Here is a 22280-nt window from a genome sequence, read left to right as displayed (position 1 = left end):
GCCTGCCTTTCTGAGTCAGCCATCTAACCATTCAGCGTCTGTTTTCCTGGCTGGCTCTGAGCTCTGTTGTTGCCAAACTGCCACTAACCGCGTGTCAGAGCCCCAGATGAGCATGTTGGGTGATTTATTTTTCAACTTTTGACATCATGTGGCTGTTGAAAGAAATGTTGGATAACTGAGACTTTTGGTTTAAGTGGTTTTCGAATCATCGAAAAACATACTGTTCTTGCATTGGGACTAGTGAACTAGTGCATCAGAGATCATGGTGAAGTGGTGTAGCAATAGGTCCTTTGGCCCACCATGCCGATTCTGATCAATAAATATTTCCGAGTACTTGGACTGTAGCTTATTCTACCTTGGCAATTGCTTCTTCGTGAATCTTGTGAAAGTCTCATACTCCAGTGTATTCGGACAGCATGTTCCAGATTCCTGCCATCCATCCTCTGGGCGGAAATAATTCTTCCTCGGACTTCTTATCCCTCCCCTTCAAGGTATGCCTCTGGTTTTCGACACCTCTGCCATGAGGGAATGTTTCTTACTTTGAACCCTTTCCATGCCTCAGTTAATTTTGTGGACTTGATTCACTTCATGTCCTCATTCTTTTCTGCTCCAAGGAAAAGAAACCCAGCCTCTCCAATTTCTCCTCATAACTGAATTGTTCTATTCTGGCCAGCAACATTGATTGCAGCAAGCAGGTTCAATGGTGCAGAGGATTAAGCTGCAATAAGGAATGATACCAGTTATATTTTACATTTTGCTTTCATGTAATATTTCTATTTGTGATGAATGCATTTTCTCTCATTGTAAATTCTCACGCTGAGATTCATCATCTTTTATTCTGTCGCAGAGTGCTTGTTTAGTACCAGAGCCATAGGAGCTAGTCTGCACATCCTCCAGGCACTCTTTGTCATTAGATATACTGTGCTCTTTTGAAAGCTTGTCCTATATATCGTTCGATAGAGAAAGAAAGTTGCACAAAACATTTTTTTAATTAATCGACTTCAGCAATAAATTATCAGAAAGGAAGCAGTTCAAAAATAAAAATGATGCAATGAGGAGGAAGGTAGTTTTAATGCAGTAAATCAATCACACAATTATGCCGTAGCTGGGAGAGTAGTCGGTATAGAGTGGAGGAGCAGTTCAGAGCTGAAGAAAGAAAAGGTAATGTTGGCTGTAGGTTCCACATGAAAAATTTTTTTTTTTACTCTTCCTCATTACATATTTTTAGCCTCTCATACCATCCACATCCCCCCAAAAAAAACATATTGCTGGAACAACCTCAATGAAATGATTTGGGAGATGTCTGATATGTAAAGGAAAGTTGTAATCAAGAGGGAAATTATTAACAAAAAAATTAAGGGAAGTAATTGGCTTAGAATGTCACACTTCAAGCGTGATCCACATAATGCAAGCAGCAATTCATCTAAGTGATTTATTAGAATGCCTGCTGGGTTTGATTAGAAGCCAGGGACTGGGGAATTTCGTCACCTAATCTTAACTATTTCTGTTAGTGTTCTTACAATTATACGTTAACTGTGTTTGCCTCTCGAATGGCCAAGTTTGTTCAGTGTGAGCAAAGCTTATTTTAAACTTCAAGCAGTTGTAATAATAGCTGACTTAGATCACTAAACCATGGGTCCCTCTCTAGATGAGTTTTTTTAATAAAATTTTTGAGAATTTAGAGGAAAGATCCAGATTTGTGGTCAACGTAATAAGTTTTTTTTTAAAGTACAAATTTTCTATACCTTAATATCTGGAATTAAATATCTGTCCCATATTTAATTTATTTTAAATTTTTTGGAGATTTCTTCAGTTCAATTTTGCAATGTTGTTTGGTGAGATTTCTCGAGGTGCAATCTGAACATTGAGATTATATTTCATCACTCCTTGTGAAATGATTTGGAATGACTGAGATAAAGTACTGTTTGTTCTAACTTCCTTCATCTGTGTTAAATATTCGTTACCTTGCTTTTATGCAAGTCTGCTTTCAAAACAATCAAAATGAAAGTTTTTCCAAATGAGTTTTATTTACACTATCTCTTTTGATTTTGGATTAAGATTCCGACAGTAACCGTTTGAGGGTGGAAATAGGTTTGAAATCGATCCTATTTCCACTCTTGCAACTGACACCATGAGGTGTGCAAATATCCATTAAGATGCTATTATTAGATGTCTTTGCTCTTTTTTAGAGAAGTGGTTTGTTTCTACTGAAGTTGTCAGTGGATATTAGTTATTATTTGGGAGAATCTGCAGTCAAATGGAACTCTGCTTTCTGGATAAATTTCAAAATGAATGACTTAATTGCATTTTTTTTTCATTTAAAATCTTTGTTAACATTTATTTCACTACTGTCATGTATACACCACCTCCAACTAATGTTCTGACTTTGAAATATTAAGTAATCTATCTCAAAAGAGAAGTGACCATTCAGCAAGTTCAAGAGAACATGGAATACTACAACTTTTAAAACTTGATTTTGGAATTGTAATAATTTTTCTTTGTTCCCTTCCAAAGAATGTAATTGTTGTTAACCTCTGAATTGGTCTTTGGCCAAGAAAGACACTGAACATTTATACCTACTCGAATTTGAACAGTAACCTCTGAATTTAAATTCGATCATCTTTGACCTTGTCTCTGTGACATTCAGACCTTAATGGCCTGGAACTTCTTTTATCTGGTTCCACTCTACCAATCCTACCACTGTAGCAGCAACTGCTTCCCTTTCTACCCTGAAAAGTTCAAAATTTGACAAAGTTCTATAGGATGCTCTCTCATTATATATTTAATACATGCTTGACCAGCCCAGAAGCTACATAGTCCCATAATCAGATTCGGTCAGTGGAAAAACAGGTGCATGAAGAAAAGAGCAATGTGGCAGAGGACATAGGAGTCTTGAGGCACCGTTAATCTTGAGATTTAAGGTTTTGGTGAAAATAAACCATGGTATTCCAGATTGTGCTGGAATATTGAATAGTTTCAAGAGAAGGCTTGATTATGTTGGATCTGATGAAAAAACAGAATAGAATATATAATGAATCCGAGAGCATCCATAGAGAAAAATAGTGTTTATGTTTCAGGCCCATGGCTTTTCAATCTGACTGCAATATTTCTGATGGAAAAGCTCATCGATTTAAAAAAAAAACTTTTTTCCATTGGCTTAGTTTAGATAAAAGGGAGAGAAATTGGACTGAACTCCTGCTATGAATGAGTACAGGTATTCCCTGACTTGCAACCTATGCGACTTACATCCATCTGCATATACAGCTGAATTTTAAAAAAATATACCAGAATATATGAAAAAATATAAAATTTATGTTGTTTATGTTGTATTTGAGCAACTACATAGGTTGGATGCAGCCATCTTGATGCGAGAGTCTTCGGTTGGCACATGCGCAGTGGGTTCGTGTATTGGAGTTCATTTAGGGTGAATTCAATATTGTCAGGATGCTTAACTCTCGTGCATGCAGACAGGAATCAAAATAGCCATGCTTAGTCTATGGACCCCGGGGCACCGACTAAGTACGCACATTTTGGCTCTTACATGCCCTATATCCCTGTTATAGTTTCTCACTTACAAAGTTTAATTAAAAAGTTTGCTTTAAGACTTCGCGAGCAAAATTCCTACATTTCTATTTTGAGATATGACCAATACTTTGGTCCAATTACACTCGTAAGTCAGGGAGTACCTGTAAATATTTACTGGAATAAAGAGCATTATAGGAAATGGGGTAAGGGAATGAACAGACCAACAGCTACATACATTTTGTGATCAGACGTTTAGATCATCAGGAGTTAGAAAGTGCCACTCTAAGTAAATTAGAAGAATTTTTTCAGTGTTGTAGGTAGAAGCAAATGAGAACGAAAGGGGCTTTTAATGTTGAAAGGTATGATAGAGGGCCTTATCTGAGATACAGACATGGGCTCAGTTAAAGAATTAACTATTAGTACAAGTTTAATTGTTTCGATGGAGGGAGAACTAAGAAAAGTCAGGGCAGGAACAGCAAACACCAGAGGACATCTGTACAAAGTGAGGGGAGGGAAGTTTAGGGAAGACATCGGGGTAAGTTTTTTTACACAGAGAGTTTGTGGGCACCTGGAATGCATAGTTGGGGATGGTAGTGAAGGGTGAAACATTAGGAATATATGGGTCACCACAACTTGAAGGGTCAAAGAGCCTGCACTGTGCAAACTCTAGAAGCAGATATTTGTGAATGCAGTTAGAAGCCAAAATCAGTGAGACTGAGATCTCTTCAGTGCAAAAGACAGTAAAGCAATTTCTGAGTGTGTCTTCATGTGGTGGTATAAGAAAGTAAAGATTTAAAATATAAGTTGAGTAATGGAAAAGTAGAAGGTTCAGGTAGAGTAAGTAGTCAGATCAAGCTGAAGTATTGTCACCTCAATCTAGTTCTTTCTAAGCAAACATTCAATGTAGATTTGGTTGTATGACCTTCAAATTCTCTTGGGTTACTTGGACTTTGGAAAAGAATTGAGATGATTGATTTGCAAGCCCCTGCAGTGATATTTTTGTTGTCTATCTTCCCAAATAAAAGTCTTCTGAATTTATTTTTGTGGCAAGACCACATTGTGCAATAATGCTTTTTTCCAGATTTTCACAGGTTGTTTACAGCCTTTTTTTTTCATCCTGCCATGTTTCTGATGGCCCTCCCTTACGTTCAAACACTTAAGTTTCTTAATGGGAAGCTTCAACCCCATGTGTTTCGGAAACAGCACAGGGTTTAAAGATATTAACATATGAAATATTTTCTCCGTAGCTGTGTGATATTGCTCCACAGACAGCTTAGATTTTTTTATAACCAGCCCTAATTTTGCAATTTCCCTGTTGTGCTTGCTTTCGTCATCTTGCTATTTTTACCATTCTTTTCCATGTTTTGAACTCAGAATAGATCTGTTGTCGTATCTCCTCCTACTACTTCCCCTGGTGGCACGTTCTGGGTACCTGTCTTTCTGTTTTTTTAAAAAAAAGCCTGCCTTGCAAATCTTCTTTAAACCTGCCTCCTTACAACACAAACCTATAACCAAAAGTATTGGACATTTCCACTCTGGGAGAAAGACCGATTTACCCTCTTTGTGCTTCTCATAATTTTATTTACATCTATCAATCACCCATCAGCCTCTAATATTCTAGAGAAAATAGGTTTGTACTCCAATTGATCTAAATTGATCGATGAAGGCAAGCATACAATGTGCCTTCTTTACTCCCCTATCCGCTTGTGTTGCCACTTTCAGGGAGTGATGGACTTGCATCCCAAGATCCATCAGTACCTCAATAGTCAAAAGCGTCATGCCATTTATTTGTAAACTGTCCTCTTGCATTTGACTAACCAAAATATATCACCTCACACTTGTACAGAATAAGCTCCACCTGTCATTTCTCTGCCCATATTTCCAGCTTGTGTCAGCTGAGGGTACATATTCATTAGTTGAATGCTGGGGCATCCATACATTATTGCAGTAAAAGTTTTTTGGATAAGAAATTAAATTGAGGCACACTATATTACGCGAGGGTGCTTCCCCAGCATATTGGCCAACCTCTGCTCATCCTCATCCACCAAGCAGTGCTGGTGAAATCAGATAAATCACTTATCACTTGTTTGTAGGATCGAATAATGTGCACAATTGGACTGTTGCATTTAACTGGAGGGTGGATGTTTTTTTAAAGCAGGCAATCATTTTCAAAGGGTTTTAGGATAACCTAATTCAAAATCAGATGAGTTGGTTCGTAATTTGTAATTTTCCAGTGTGGTAGTAGAATGTGGTAGCAGCAATGTTTATGTGCTTTTCTTGTGACTTGGAATTATTTACAGAAAATTAAATCTCTGCAAATATTCAGACTCTAAATCTCCAAATGATTTTTTTTTTGCTCAATCATGGTTGGGTAAAGTTAGTGGAAAAATATTATTGATCAAATTAAAGAAAATTTCAATGCATGGATTAAACTTCATTTGTAATGCACATTAAATATAACTATGTTATAGTTTATTATATTGTAATCGGGATAATTAAAGTCCAACAATGAATTTAACCAAGGTTCCCCAGGGTCATTTGGTGGGTAAATTTTACTTTGATAGTTAGCTATCTGATAGAAATTTAAACAGTGCTTCCCTGTGCTGGTTTTAAGCAGCCTGTCGAAGAGGAGAGTGGAATTTTTTTGAACATCGGCAACACATGGAGGTCATGCACAAGATGGCAGCATCATACTTGACAGCAGACCATGAGGGTTGCGGGTTCCTGGAGATCAGTGGACTGACTCATGGCATCTGAGAGAACGAGCACACCACCCCTCACTGCTGGGGAGATGACAGGGAAAGTGATCATAATAGCCAGCCAGTGAGGGGCTTGGAGGCTGAAGGACTCATTCCATGATTTGGGTTGTTCGACACTGGCTTGTGAGAACCAGGTAACAGGACCAGGAGTCATGAAGTGGCCAGTGGCAAAAGGTGCTCCCAAAGGGCCTCAGGTGTGAACAGCTTCCTTAATGCATCAGAGGTTTGGAGTGAGGAGCTCAGAGTTTCTGTTGAAATGGACAGGAGGCTATGTGGCTGCAGAGGTTACAGAAGTGCAGGAGACAAATTCACGGACACTCTGTCTCTGATGGGACTTCCTTTCTGTTATCGATGCCAGGCTAGTCGCTTGTCTTTGTGTGCCTCCACACCAAGCAAAAGTTGTAATTTTGTTTTTTGTCTTTTGCACAGGGCAATAAAGGAATTTTGAATCCTGAAGAGCTTTAGTCAGTTGAAGAACTTTGTGACATGTGTGTTAATTTTCAAATTCTCGGTCACTCTCATGTCATCTGACTTTTTTGATGATTTCCAAGGGCTTCCCTTATCAGCACATTTTTTTACCAGCATTCTGGTTTAATTTGAGCAAGTTTTGCATGATGCCTTTTGCAATCAAATTGCATTTTCAATTTATTTTTTTGCGGAGTAATGGTTTCCATAACTATGTAAATACATTGGCTCAATTTTTGCCAGCTGAAGGAAATATATGCATTTGGTAACTTCAGTGTTTAACTGTTTCAAGTAAAGCTCATGAGTGAATAGATGCTAATTTAGCCCGTGATAAAAGGTAGTGCCACAAAATTTGACTTAACCATACTTGTTGCTATTAAAATATTACTATCTTACAAACTCAGTCTACAGAGATGGTACTGCAGTCATGAACTGTTTGCAGTTGACTTTTGTTTCGAACAATACAAGAGTGAATAATTCTTCATTTCACAATTGACTGGATCATCAATTATGTTTGATGAGTTCACACAAATTGAGTTGCACTGTTTAGGTTGAAGTGAAGAAGCGTTGGATAATGAAGTGTGCTTTCACTAGCTTCTGTTTTATTGTAGCATGTGGACGTATTTTTATCTTGTCTATATAAAAATCACACAATCATATTTAATTAAGTGTAAAAATAATTTTTCTAATCAGGTTCTAGCCTGGTCCCCATCATTTTAAAAATTCTACCTTGAGTTATCATTAGTCTAAATTATAGCAAAGAGTGTGGTCATGCACTATGGTAGAAGGAATAAAGAAGTAGACTATTTTCCCAATGGGGGGAAAATTCAGGAAACGGAGCTCCAAAGGGATTTAGGAGTCCTGCTGCAGGATTCCCTGAAGGTTAACTTGCCTGTGGAGTCAGCAACAAGCAAGACAAGTGCAATGTTAGCATTCATTTCCTGAGGGCTACAATATAAAGGCAAAGCTCTAATGCTGAGGCTTTACAAACCATCCTTGAGAAGGATGTGCTGCCGTTGGAGAGGGTCCAGAGGAGGTTCACAACAATGATCCCAGGGATGAGAGGATTAACAGATGAGGAGCACTTGACGGCTCTGGGCCTGGGCCTGAACTTAACTGGAGGGGGATCTCATTGAAACCTACCCAATATTGAAAGGGCAAGATAGAATGGACGTGGGAGATGTTTCCAGTCATGGGAGATGTTTCCAGTCATGGGAGAACCTGGGACCAGAGGGTACAGCCTCGACATAAAAGATTGTTCTTTTATAACAGAGATGAGAAATTTCTTTATTTAGAGGGCTGAGAATTTGTGGAATTGATTGGAACAGAGGGCTGTGGAGGCAAGCTTGTTGGGTATGTTTGAAGTACAGATTGATCGGGTTCTTGATTACTAAGGGTGTCAAAGTCGGGAGAAAGCAAGAGAATGGAATTGGAAGTAAAAATACAACAGTCATGATTTGAATGGCAGAGCTGACATGATGGGCTGAATGGCCTAATTCTGCACCTGTCTTATAGACTAAATTAGAAATTTTTCACTGGGAAAACAAGGACCAGAAATTATTGGAGCTGGGTTAAAAATTCTAACTTGCAAATGCCATTTATAAAGACTATAACCTTTCCTTTTCACAAAGTATATCGGATTCCTCTCAAATGTTTCTCAGTCACCTTGAATATTGAATTGCATTGAGATAATTGGGAAGTACTAGTGTTGTACTGAGATTTGTTGATTTTTTTTGAGGCAAGATTGTAAGGAAGGAACTTTTATTTTTTTAATTTTGTAATTACTTGGGTCTAAAGGGCTAAGTTGGATTCACTGTAGCAAGCAAATTCTAATACAAATAAATTTAAATAATGAAGCTCTATTGGGGTAACTTCTGTTCAATTGCAGAAAGTGGAAAATATCCGTGGAATACATTTGAGCCTCTGCATTCATATCCCCCTATCCCACTGGTGTTCACTTTGGAGGAACCCTTGCGGAGCGCTTTCAGCATTTTGTTGCAATTATTTTCCTCTGCCATGGGCCCTAAGGCAATTTAGTGCCTTTTTACATATGCACATTATGATCTTTTAACCAAGACCAAATAGTTATATATTATGCCACAGTGTTCACAGCCAGATTTAACAAGTTCCTCTGAGTATATTTGTGTACCGATTGAAGTTAGATATGGGATAGTATTTTGATCAAACACTGTACTAAGGCAACTGCACATTCTAACGATGGACTCTTTTTAAATTGTGGTTTTTCTGTAAGGCAGCAGAAAGAGTGTGACTCTCTATGTGTGATTGATCTTTACTCCACCAACTAACAAGGCCACTGATTCTATTAGTGGTGTACAAGAAGAAATAGCAGCAATTAAATGAAGTGTCTGGTGGGTAGATCTCAGATATATTATGTTGACTTTAATTTGCTCAGTGTTCTTTCAAAAATAAGTTCCTTGGTGTGGTCAGGCAGGTATTTTTTGCTCTAAATTGTCAGAAGGTCAGGTATATTAAGATGAAGCAGGCGCAGTCCTGGCTTATTCCCATCTGCCAATGGCCAGCAGTTGAGCTGTGGTCATTGAAGCAGAAAGGCAAGGACCAGAGGTTCTACTCCAAATCCCCTTCAGCTGCTGCAAGAGCAAATGAGCTGCCAAGTAGGGCTAATGGAGTCATAATTGGTGATTAGTATTGAAAGAGTGCAGTCACATCTTAATACAAGCTGGCGTATATTAAATCTGCTGGCAGAGGCAGTAAAGTTGCAGGGTAGCACGAAAGGACCACATTCTGCTGTTAATAATTTTGTGAAATGAAGCAATTCATTTTTACAACAGGATTGTACAAATGCAGTCCATTTAGAGAGATTATTTTTTTAAGGTAACATTAATATAGTGCATTATTTAGTGGAGAGTGGTTTTACGGGCAAGAAATCTGCATTCTGACCTTTAGGGCCTTTAAGGCAAGTTTTAAAAATGTAAGATTTAAAACATTAATAGTCGTGATCTTCCATAAACCTTGGTAAGGTTTTTTTTCCCCTATGAGAGACATCATTGATGGATTCCAAATGTGTTCATTTTTATTTCAAATAAATATTATTGGACTCTGGCAATAGATTTGCAAAAATGAACAAAGTAGACTTGTCACACGAACTCTATGCTCCATCATTATATTAGAGATGTGTTTTCATACAAAATGTGTGCTGGAGTTTCTGAAATATGACCTTCCTTCTCACAGGAAATTCAAATCATTGTTTTCTGTCTTGGCTTGCCACAGTTCATTTAAGACTTAGCTGCTGTCAACTATAATTCTTGCAATGGGGAAATGTCAGAAGTGTTAGATTTATTTTTGTTTATTTGACCAATGCTGTGTTCTCACACTGTTGAACATTGACAGGAACACATGACATAAGTAAGGTCTCAGCTTATTGTAATGTTCTTTGTTACCTGCATTGTAAGAGCTTTGCAGAAACAGTTTAACTGGTGCAATTCTTTGTTTTCCCACTGCTCAGATCTAACTTATTTAATGGCCTTTTTCTCCCGATCAAAATGGACCCTTGACCTGGAGCAATCTGTTTTACTTTTCACTCTTCTCATTCTATCATAACATATCACATCACCTTGATCATTTCAATTTTATATGTAAATATACAGCATGGCAACAGGCCATTTCAACCTAATTTACACCCAAATAACCTACAACTCCCAGTATGTTTCAAACAGTGGGAGGATATTGAAACCCCTGGGAAAAACCCACGCAGACACGGGGAGAACGTACAAACTTTAAGACAGTGTGGGATTCAAACCTTGGTCCCAATCACTGGTGATGTCAAGGCGTTGGGCTAACCGCTATGCCATCCGTGCCACCCCTTTGTCTAATGTCTGAATGAAGAATGACAGATGACACTATACTTTCTGTCCAATGCTTCTTAAATTCTTCTTACTCTTCACTGGTGAGTATGCAATGAAATGGCAGCAAAAGGGTCAGTGAGCTTCTCACGATATGAACAATCTCCATGATCCACCTCGGTGACCACAGTCTTGATCCAGTTTAAATGTACGATGCTCTTCCTGTTCTTTCCAATAAGTTTCACATTGCTAGTTGTTTGAGCTTGCTGTAGTTTTACTTTCCTTTCAAGCAATCTATTGAGATGTGCCACTTGAAACAAAAGTAAAAAATCACTCTTCTGGTTTTCACTCACTGGGTTCAGCATTCTATGCTGTCACAAAAATGACCACTCCCCTCTTCAATTTCTTGAAGATTCCATAGAATTAGGTGGCACCAAGTTAATCATGCCTCACAGGGTGACAAGTTGCTATTCTTTGCCTAAAAAATATCAATTTCTTCTTGCAAGCAGACTCCTGCAGAAACTCTTTGTTCTTTGTAAACTATGCAGTTCCACTACAACTCTAAACTTGTACAAAACCAAGTGTGTTCAGGAATCTGTCTCAAATCAATGATGTTCCACACTAGTATAATCTTCGTGCTGATTTCAGCTGTTAAACTGTGAAACTGTCAAGTGCAAAAACTGAATAAGTTCAGCTTGATCAAAAGTTTTTCAGAAAGACTCCCAGAAGTTTGTGGAAAATAAATATTGGTAACTCCTCTCTGAAAATATCATTATCTTATTTTCAGATAGTACAGTTTAATGTCTTCAAAGATTGGGTTAAAAACAAAACACAGAGACAACATACAGGTGGGCTCTACATAAGAAGCCATTTTTTTAAATCTTTGAGCTATTCTCCCACTAGAGGGCATTAATAACTATGGAATCACAACACCAGTTTCCTTCAGGCTATTGACTGGGCTACATGCTGACTTCATTCAAAAAATTTACCTTTCAGTTGAGATTGCCATGTCGAAACTGGAAATGTCAAACGGGGAAAACTCATTTGGTTATTTGTTCGTGAAATGTTTATGACGCTTGCAGAGCTGGCATGTATTGTTCATCTTAATTGCCTCTTAATTGTGGAAGCAGTAAGAGTTAACCACTTCGGTGGGGTCAAAGAACAAGTTAGAGTGTATCAGATAGTTCTTTTAACAACAATTTTGTTGCCATATGATTGCTTTGATCAAAGTATTAACATTGATTCCAGGTTTATTTAGTCATTGCATAAAATTTCCCAGTTGCTGTGGTGGAATCACAGGTCCAGTGTTCTGATTGTTAGACCAATGACTTGAGCTCCCTTCAATCCAGTAAGAAGCACGTTGCCGGGACTTGGAGGGGTTGGATCCACCAAGATGTTGCTGGGATTGGAGGGCTTGAATTTTACGGAGAGACAGGAGAGACTGGGTCTATGTATGAGAAAGTAAGAAACTGAGGGATAACCTTGCAAAGATTTATAAAATCTTTTATAAATGACTGTGAGCAGTCATTTTCTCAGGGTTGGAGAATGAGGGGGCATAGGTCAGGCAATGCAAAGTGAATTGATACCATGTAAGTGGTGTAGCACCATCAATTTGACCCAAAAGACCAAGTTGAGATTAATAGGCTTTAATCGCTATAAAATTACAGGCATATCTTGCATGCTGTTGGCCAGATTCCAAGGCAATACTGAAGCAGGGGATTGGGCAGTACCACCTTAATTAGGAATCCTGAAGGGGAGGAGTTACAGTATCAGGGGTGGGCCAACCAGTACAATGCATGTACTGCAATGTTCCACCACAGGTGGAAAGTCATGAACTTTTCAAACAAGAGAAAGCTGAGAACTTCTGATTTTCATTGAATTTTACCTGGCCATGAAAATCAAGGAGTCACCGTTGATCACAAATGTAATTGAAAGCACTCAGGCAAACATACGAGAGCTATTTAATGTATTAAAAAAAATACATTTTGAAGGAGTTCCACACTCATCTATGGTTGAGTTTAATATCTCAATCCCTAAATTATCTTCAGGATTAAGTGGAGATTACTTTCTTTTTAATGTGGAGGTATTTTTCTTGAATATCTCATGCAGACACTGATCAACTGATTGATCAGACTGTATGAAATGGAAAACAGGAATAACTGCAATGGTTGCATTAATGAACATTCCATTTTACTTTGGAAAATGTCATGCATTGTGGATTACTTTGACACAAGGGCTAGCTTGATTTTTAAGTAAAATCGAAGAGTATTTTTCATCAAGTCAGAAATGACAATCTCCAGAAGGTTGTGGATATTGGGGATCAAATGTTATTATCAAGTCAGAAATTAACAGATTTTATTGTGTCAGGAACATCTAGGGAAATAAATGGAGTTAAAACACAGTGGTTTGATAATCGAAGGGCTGAACAGTTAACTGCTACCCCTGCATTCTTAGAGAATGAATTGAAATTCTACTGATAAACTGGAGAGGTGGGAAATAAGAACCAACATAACATTCTTTCTCTTTCATGCACAACACATTAAAATGATTTACTATTTAATATTGCAAATAACTCAGTGGTTCTAATAGCTTTATTCCCATTCTAACCTGTTCCTCCCAAAAATAATGCTTTGGAAACTAATTGTAATCATCTGGCTATCAAAAGCATTGAATGTGGCAACTTTTGCTGCGCATTCATTGACAGAAATGTAATTTTAAAGTTTTCTGCAGAGGAGATTGCATTTTTCCATTGCACACCCCTATCACTCATGGCCATCCCAATGCTAATTCTGTTCCAGAATCTATGGGATCACTATGAAATACTGAGAATGTACCATTTCATGAAAGTTTTTATTAGTCCGATGCATTTTTTTTAATAAATACTTAAAAATTCAACCTTTATCATTGTTGAAAGTGAGAGTAAAACCAATCTGTCTGTTTTTTTCTGGTTTATAGCTCCAACGTGGTGAAGTTAAAATTGGTCCTAACTAAAGCCACACCGTAAAAATGAACAGAGAGAACATTTAAAAGATGTATATTCTGCAAGGACAGACTGGATATCACACAAGGTGGTGGGCAGAGAGAGAGCATGGAAAAAAATACTTAGATATTCTGGAACGAGCCAGTTGGTGTTGTTTACTTTTTGTATATGTATTTCTAATTGGAATCCACAATATTAATACTTTGCTCTTTCAGGCAAGGAATTCTCTGCTAGATTGTGACTTGATATCATCTGTTGTACTTGTGGGTCAGGGATGAAGTGAATCATTAACTGGATTGATTGAGTTTGGAGCTTAACAAATTGAATCACCACCACCAGTGAGCTATGTTTGCATTGTGCATTTAACATCCCAGTCTTTCAGCTGTGTTTCAAACCATTGTGACAGTTCTGTTAGAAACCTGCAGACCCATTCAGCCAGGATTGATAGTTTATCCATTCAATCTGTACAGGACGGTTCATGTAAGGTGAATCATAAGTAGGTCTCTCAGAATATTCAGCTGAATTAATGCCAAGTGCAAAATGAGTGAAGATTGCACTCTTCCCTGTCTATATTCTGAGAGAAATAATGTTCAAGTGTTGTCAATTTTGAGTTGTGTTTGTGTCTGAGATAGTGACTTCATACTTAACTAGTATTTACATAATTTCATCCAGTGGTATCTGTTGTTTCTAGCACAAGTGATGGTATCTATTGGTATGAATAATCTTGGACATTTTAAAATGATTGCCTGCAACTGGTATGTCATTACTTCGAGCAGAATAAATTTGCAATGCACCTGCTTCCTCCACAGATGGAGAGTAGATTCGACTACTGTAGGATTTTCAATTTGTGCACTCTTGTTGTGGAGATAACTTAGGATTTCCACCATGTACATCTATGTTCTCAAAGGTTAGAGAGTAATGTTGCCAAGATGCGGAAGCATTTATTTATGGGAGGTCCATTTCGTCAAATTAGAATAACACTACAATCCAGTTGCATAGCCCATAGAAAATAAAACCCTGAAATCTGCATTTCTTTTTAGTTTTTTTTGATAAATCAATGGGACATTGACATATACTGAAACCTGCAAGCCTTTTTACATTTGATTCTTGTAACACAAGAACCTTTGGACCACGGTGTTGTATGTGGATCAATAGGCGTTTGAGCCAACTTATTTTCCAATTAAGTCGATGCTTGATCAAGTTGATTGTGTCATACTTGATGAGGTTGTTCAGTTATTTCTCATCTTTATCAAATATGTGGACAAGATTTGAACAATTGTTTTATGATCATGTGCTGGCCTCCAACAGCAGTATTTCTCAGTTTGCGGTTCGCAAACCATTAGTGGTCCGTTTATTCTCAAATGTTTGCAGCAAAGACAAATATTACTGAGATCATAAACGAGCATTGTGTGAAATAAGGTTGTAAATCCCATCAATGGTTGGGGAAGAGGCTTGAGTTCACCAGCCTCCCACTCCCCCATTCCATCTGGTTTGTTGCAGGTGGTCCATGTAAAGGTGATAACAAGTTGGGAGCAACTGTCCAGTAGCAAAGCTCATCTGTTGGTTCATATAATGATTTATTTTTTCTGACTGTGGGCTTCACAGTTGGTGACAAATTCATTGAATCTGAGTGACATGATTTAGAATCGGCAATTAAAATTGCCTTTAAATTGAACTTTGAACCCTGAAAAACCTAGTAATTTGATAAGTGTTTATGATCAAAGTTCTGCATCCGAGCGCATCTGAAAACTAAAATTGTGCCAGTAATTTGCAGGTTTCTTAAATTTGCGATATGTTCTGACACTTATAAGGGATAGACATCCCAGGTTGGAAATAATTCCAACCCAATTTATTTCTGAAACACAATCGAACTATAGATTCCGTTACGTAAAAAGACACGAGATACACACTTCTCCCAAAGTGTCATTTGAAGAACCTACAAAAACAACTGATTAGTAAATGCATGGCTTGAGTTATGCTTGCCATGGATAATAAACAATATTAACATGATAATGAAAACAATATAAGGTTAATTTTTATTTTCACTGAATGGTTGAAAGCTGCATTGAAAGTCAGGGAGATACCCAGGGCATTCCACTTCATCAAGTTAATGTTTGCCCCCAAACTTCACATTTGCAATCACACGGGCAAGAGTGCTGAATTATAGCTAAAACCATTGAGAGTAAAAAATATAAGCAAAGAAATACTTTTCTTCTTCTGATCTATTCTGTCCTGTGTGCAGAGATGAAGATAGATTGAAATCTATCCCTCGGACAAGAATGTTGCAATAATGAAAAAGGGCAAGGAAACAAAATAAGTAAGATTATAGTTAAATTTTCATGATCCACTGATTTGTTAACCAGAAATATGTATTCTCACAAGGTCATGGTCAGACCCCATCGCGATGTTTTAAAAATATATGTACAGGTATACACATATGAGTTGAGGAACTGATCATTGTATAACTTGGGGATCAATTTCAAGAGCTCATGTGTCAGGTGGTCCCTGCTGTGGCCTATTCTAATGGAGACCAGTCTTTGACTTCAAATCCACTGACTGGTTTCAATGGAAGTAGCTAGCTAATCTTATTTTCTTTTAGATATTAATGTATTTTAATGCTATTTGCTGAAAATTCTGGAAAATCATAACAGGTCTGTGGAAAAAGGAACAGTTAACATTTCAAATCTGAGACTTTAATTTGACATATTGATATTTATTTATGAAGTGTATTGAGTAAAGTGAGAGCTTCTGTGTACAGCTGCAGTATTTACTGTGTTTATTATTATTGGCAGGTATTCTGTACCCCTATTTTTTGAAAGTGTATATATGATGGAAAATGTGATGTGAGCAATTATCTGTTTCATATAAATGAGTTCCTGAAATATTACGAGATTTCTTTGTGATTTGTAGCTTTAAGTTATTACAAGTTGTTTTGGTAAAGAGATTTTAAGAATTGTCTTGCTGTCTTGTAATAGTTATTTTAGTTGGCATAGAAATGGTCCAAGAAGATTATTGAGTGTTTTTTTTTTAAAAAAAGACTCTTTTAGAAATGCAGCACGGTAAGAGGCCCTTTGGCCCACAAGCCTATGCTGCCCCATTGTATCCAATGAACCGACAACCCTGGTATGTTTTGAATGATGGGAGGAAACCAGAGCCCCCAGAGGAAACCATCATAGACGTAGGGAGAATGTGCACTTTCCTTACAGACAGGACAAAATATCTTTTGATATTGTGGATTTAATTTATCTTCTTCCCGTTACACCTACTTCAGAAGTCTATCAGCTAGCATCACCAGCTTTTGTGTCATTTAATCTTTCTAAGTGCCCATTCTGTCAGAGATATCTTATTGTTTCTGCATCTCTCCTAACTTGTCACAAGCAAAAATGTGTTTGTTTACTATGTTTGTCATTATTTTGAGGAAGAATAATTGACCTGAAATTATAGTTCTGTTTTTGTCCCTGCATCTAGCGAGATCTGGTATTTTAAGTTTTTATTTCAGATTGCTAACCCTGCCTTTACCACTGAATGTGTCTCTGATCGCGTGGTGCCCAAAACTCGACACACCACTCCAAATATCACAATACAAATGTTTAATCACTTCAGCTCATCTTTGTGTTCCGCACTCCTGGCCTTGAAGTGCACTGGTCCCAAAGGAACTGTGTGCCTGCTTATCTTCTGAATGTGAATGTTATCCTGGAGTGCCACAGGGTTTTGCCATGTTTTCCAAGCCAGTTCACTCATGTTAAATAACGGACCTTACTCTGTCCTCTTATTCTGAACATGAGCATCGTACTGGTCAGTGGGATTCTTGAAACGAACTTTGGTCTCCATTTAGAAATAATAGATGTTCGCTTTCCGAGCACAAGGGGAGATTTTTGGCAGTCAGTAAAGATTCCTTTTCTTATACTGGACTTTTCTACCTATTTCCGTAGTTCCAGCTGGGACACCGTCTGCATTCTCCCTCCTTCCTATTCACCGTCTGAGCTCTCAACAGAGGGCCAAACAGCATCTTCAGCTGTCCAAGCAATATCCTTTCTTTTGGATCATTTATTTTTGAATCCTGCATCAGCACATAAAACAGTCCAACACTTAAACAGAACAGCATTTTTGACAGAGTAATTAATTTTGGGTGTCTTTGTCTGTGTGTGTGAGAGAGAAGGGATCGGTGGGGTGAGAGAGAGAGTGTGTGTTTGAGAATGTGAAGACATATGAATCTTTGAAAAAAATATATATATACAGTACAACTCTGATCATTCAAAATTCTCATTAATCCAAAAACATTTTTTGACCCAGGAGTGATGGCTGTTCACCTCTGAAAAATTTGGATAAATGAGGATATCTGAAACAATCAGAAATCCTCAGTTATCTGAATTTTTTTCCAGAGCTGAACTGACCTCACAGGTTGAAAAAAAATTCACTCAACATGAAATTAGAACGACGATTGTCCTCGTTTCAGGTAACTCCCTATCCTCTCTCTTTCCATTTCTTTCCCTTCCTCTATTGACTTTTCTTTCCAACTCTCCCTCTCAAACTATGTGCCAGTGAATCCCTTGTCCCAGCATCATCAAGAAGAGTGGCCTCCCAGGCAGGAGCAGGACAGGCACTCACATTTTCCTGATGTTGGCACTGGCAGAGCGGTTCCAGCTGGGTGGGGGATTATGGGTAACGAAGACTGACATTGATCCAACATTGAGATGCCACCACCCTGAGCAGGCCTGAAAGATGTTAAAGTGGCCCCGAAGCGGCCCGAAGAGGTGCCAGAATGACAGACCCGAAGCGGCCCGATGAGGTGGCAGAATGGCAGACATGAAACAGGAACAGCCCATGCTGGAATGAGCCCACAGGGAGATAGTGAGTGTTCCAACAGGCCAAGAAGTCTCCCCAGGGAACGGCGGCAGATAACATGTTGGAGATCAGAGGCGGCAGTTGGGAGGTCTCTGTGATCGGCAGCATTGAGGATGTGTCGGGGATCATCAATGGTGTTCGGGACGTGTCGGGGATCAGTGGCCGCCAGGATTTTTTTTTGGTGAGAATTGAACATTATTTTAATGCTTAAAAAGCCTTCCCTGGTTGTTTGTTGTTGTTTAAACATTGATAAAGTGGCGCTGTTGCTACTGGTCTATCTTTTTTAAAATTACCTGTTCTCTGAAAAATTCAGTCAATAGCTCTGGTCTGACCACTTTGGAAAATTGGAGTTGTATTGCCGATTGTCATTTGGTTCAATGAGGGTCCCTTTGTCTCACAGCCAACCTCTTCAAATTGCACAGTCTTTGTCTATATGTTGAAATTGCTTTTCACTTTGAATCTAGCTTGTAATCTGAAGTTCTGCTTCAGTTCAGTTCCACTCCACCTGCTGCAATTAAAAACTACAGCACTGAGCTCTGCAAAACTTCATCAGCCAGCTGATACCATAATTAATGACTACAGGGGTTTATAAAATGCTATACTTCTGAGTCAACATTATCCTTCAATAAAAATGCTGAAATTATTAAAAAAAAACGATACTTTTAATAAAAATAATTTTATTCCCAATGCTTCCTTTTGCAGCAGAGAATTGGTGCAAGAATCTCGACATAGAGTTCAGCACAGTGCAGTGAACTGAAACAGGTTCATCATGGGGTACATTCTAACATATTAACTTCACTTGATTCTGCGGGGAATTGATTAATTCATTTCAATTAGTTTTAAGTGTGACATTTCATTTGAGAAGCGATGCGTGTTTTTATGCACTTGGAGTCAGTAACTTAAGTTAATACGTACATGCTGAAGGGCTGAAATTCTAATTCTTGCTATTAGAACTGGAAAATTTCCTGATGTTCCAGCTCTTTTATCATGGGAATTGAAATGTCATACAAGTTGGAAATGGATCAAATTTAATTTTTAATGTAATAAAAAAGAACCCTTCCTGGAGCTTCCAGCAATTGCGTTGTTGCGCAAATCTACAGAATGCAGTGTGGATCTTTAAAGAAAAGAGATTATGTTGTGCTCTGCTTAATATTTGCAAAATAGGTTTTAGGAATTCTGAACATCAGCAGCCCTTTGAAAACCACTATGAGCTGGAACTGTGATTAATGCGCAACATACATTTGGGGGTTTCCCTGAAGTCGGCTGACTTTTTTTGGGAAACTTTTTTTTTAAAAAAAAAAGTGTCACTGACACCAGAGGAGGAGCAAATTGACTTGCAAGATTTAACAAGGCTGTCAGATTTTGAAATGTAATTATCATATACAGAATGGAAGTGAATGAAGATGACCCAAACAAAATGACCCTTGATTGTTCAGTCCCTTAGTCTATTAGGTTTGGTGAAATGATTCCTTTGATTTTGGGTTTTTCACTTTCTGTTTAAATAAAAACATGGTTTAAAAAATGCTGGTTGGAGGTGTTTTCTGACCATTATTATAAAAATGTTTCTCTCTTAAATAGTTAATTAGCTGGTGTTATAAATAGCTTTCAACCAGGATATAGCTGTGGCATTTCTGGGAATAATCTAATTTTGCATTTGGTGTTCAATTTTAATTTGAATGTTTGCACTGGGTGTATTTCATATTTTCATTGACAATAGTATCTTATATTAATAGCCCTTTTACCGTGGAAAATCATCTGAAAGTAGAGCGCAGCTGAAATCAAAGCAGTTATATTTCAGAAACTGGGCTGAAAGTAAAAATGCAAGACAATTTCCTGGAATATTAACTTGGGATCTTAAGATTACAAAAATGTAGTCATGCTCATTTTTTCTCAAACTGAATTAATGCAGTTCTAATCCAAGGGAAACAGATTCAATGGCCCACTGTTAAAAGTTAGTGACCAGCGACAATTGGAATTTATATAATCTGAATATTTGCCAATTAGCTAGCATTTTTCACTAAGTTTAAACTCCATGAGCTGATTGTATGGCATTTGAAGTATGTATAATTTAACAACGCCCCACCACTTTCTCCAAATTACTTAAGGAAATAATTCTTCCTCGATGAAATTGCATGAATTTACGATACTGTCAGATAAATTCAGAGGAGTTTAATAAATGCTGAACATTTGCCTGTTAATTAGGATAGCTGCTCTACATTGTTATTTCAAGTATTACCTTGTAAAGCCACATGGGGAAGATTTGTTTTAATCTAGAAAAGATTCATGTATACTTTCTCACCAGTTTATAAAGTGAAATTGAAAATGTTCAGCCTCAGAATCTTTCAGCTGAATGTTATTTCTCTAATATTATGCATTCAGTAAGACCAAAGGAGTGTTCTTTGTTGTAGCTGTGTTATTTAATTGAACAATTCCAGACTTCCAATTATGAACATTTAGTTTTTGTTTTATTTCAAATTTCCTCTCAAATTCCCTAAATCTTTTTTGAAGCTCCAGTTTTTCAGAACCATCTCTGTCACAGGAATACAAAGATGTCTCTGGGACACTGCACAGCCAGCTAGCCATTCTCCATTGGGCCAGGAATGCAGGTATCGAAAGATTGTCTGTGGAACAATTGCCTAAAATTGATAAATTCATTTTCCACTTAGTTAAATACTTTTCATATACCCTTCCTAACTTAGTACCCTGAAATTGTAGCAACGGTGAGATCGATAAATTTAACATACAGTAGTGTTTCTGGGAACCTCTCATAAAACACAAGATACTGAAAACACATTGCAACAAACAGCATCTGAGAGAAAATAAAACAAGTTAACGTTACAGATTGAAGACTTCTTCAGAACTGGGATAACAATCCAAAACCTTGTGCGTTGCTCAAGAGGTAACTGTATTTGATTATTTCTATCTACTTTTGTTCTGTCAGATATGCTCAAAGCAAGAATTACAGACAACTCAATGACTACTCAATGCAATTCAACTTCTAATGTCACATTAAATGAATTAGAAATGTATTGCTCATTGCTTGAAGTAAAACATATATAAAACAATGTGGGTATTAAGAAGAAAAGCTCCAAAAGTGATGCTTCATTGAGCTTTTTTTTTAATGTGAGTGACCAAAAAAGTATGTTCTTTTCAAACAGTTCTATCATATTGAGGCAAAGTGATTAACTTCCTGTTAGACTGAGTCTAAATGAAGCGATTGTAGTTTGTGATGCCACCGCTGTCTCGGACCATAGAACTTGAATGGTTTCCTTCCTTCAACCTGTATTTTTAATATTGATTTGAAACTGTTCTTAAAGAATCATCTGTCCCAGATTACCTATTGATTTTATATATGAAGATTTCATTACAAAGGCGGTAACTTAAAAAATAACTATTGAACCTTTGCATAAATCCTTTAATTGAATTTACAAAGCCTGTGGCTCTACATTTTTTAATTAAATCCATTTCTTTCAAGTGTTGGTTTTAATTTGCACATTCTGAGGAGCGGTGTCCCAGATAAACTGCCATTGATCCTTATTAAATCTAACCTCTAGGCTTTCCGTAAAAATAAAAGGGAAAATTGAAGAATTCATGATATGGGGTCGACAAGATGACATTCAAAAAAAAATAGAAGATTCCCAGAAATGTATTATTAGGTTTCTATGGGTATAGCTTTCCTTCATGTAATTGATTGTAAAGTTAACTATTAATTTACCATTAATTGGGAAATGTGTGCAGTGAGGTCTCCTTTGTTGACCAGACCTTTACTGTATCTGTGCAAGTATTTAATATCAAGTTCTAGTTAATTGTCATATATATAGTGTGTGTGTGTGTGTGTGTGCGTGTAAAGAACACTCTCTCTCACACACGCGCGCGCGCGCGCAC

General features: G+C 37.5%; 1 protein-coding gene across 14 annotated transcripts in view; it reads left to right on the top strand.

The window, feature by feature from the left end:
- The window catches only part of wwox (WW domain containing oxidoreductase), an 877584-nt gene that overhangs the window by 292091 nt on the left and 563213 nt on the right, over positions 1-22280 (top strand). The window contains exon 9 of one of the 14 annotated variants that reach the window (XM_069902097.1): positions 15793-15813. The exons of the other annotated variants lie outside the window; for them this stretch is intronic. Coding sequence (XP_069758198.1) covers positions 15793-15798 — 6 coding nt within the window. The 3' untranslated portion in view covers positions 15799-15813. Of the gene's footprint in view, positions 1-15792; positions 15814-22280 lie in introns of those variants that run through there. 14 annotated transcript variants of the gene reach the window in all.

Source organism: Narcine bancroftii, chromosome 10, assembly GCF_036971445.1.
Source record: "Narcine bancroftii isolate sNarBan1 chromosome 10, sNarBan1.hap1, whole genome shotgun sequence".
NCBI lineage: Eukaryota > Metazoa > Chordata > Chondrichthyes > Torpediniformes > Narcinidae > Narcine > Narcine bancroftii.
The sequence above is the reverse complement of the archived record's forward strand: the minus strand, read 5'-3'. Positions and strand labels throughout refer to the sequence as shown.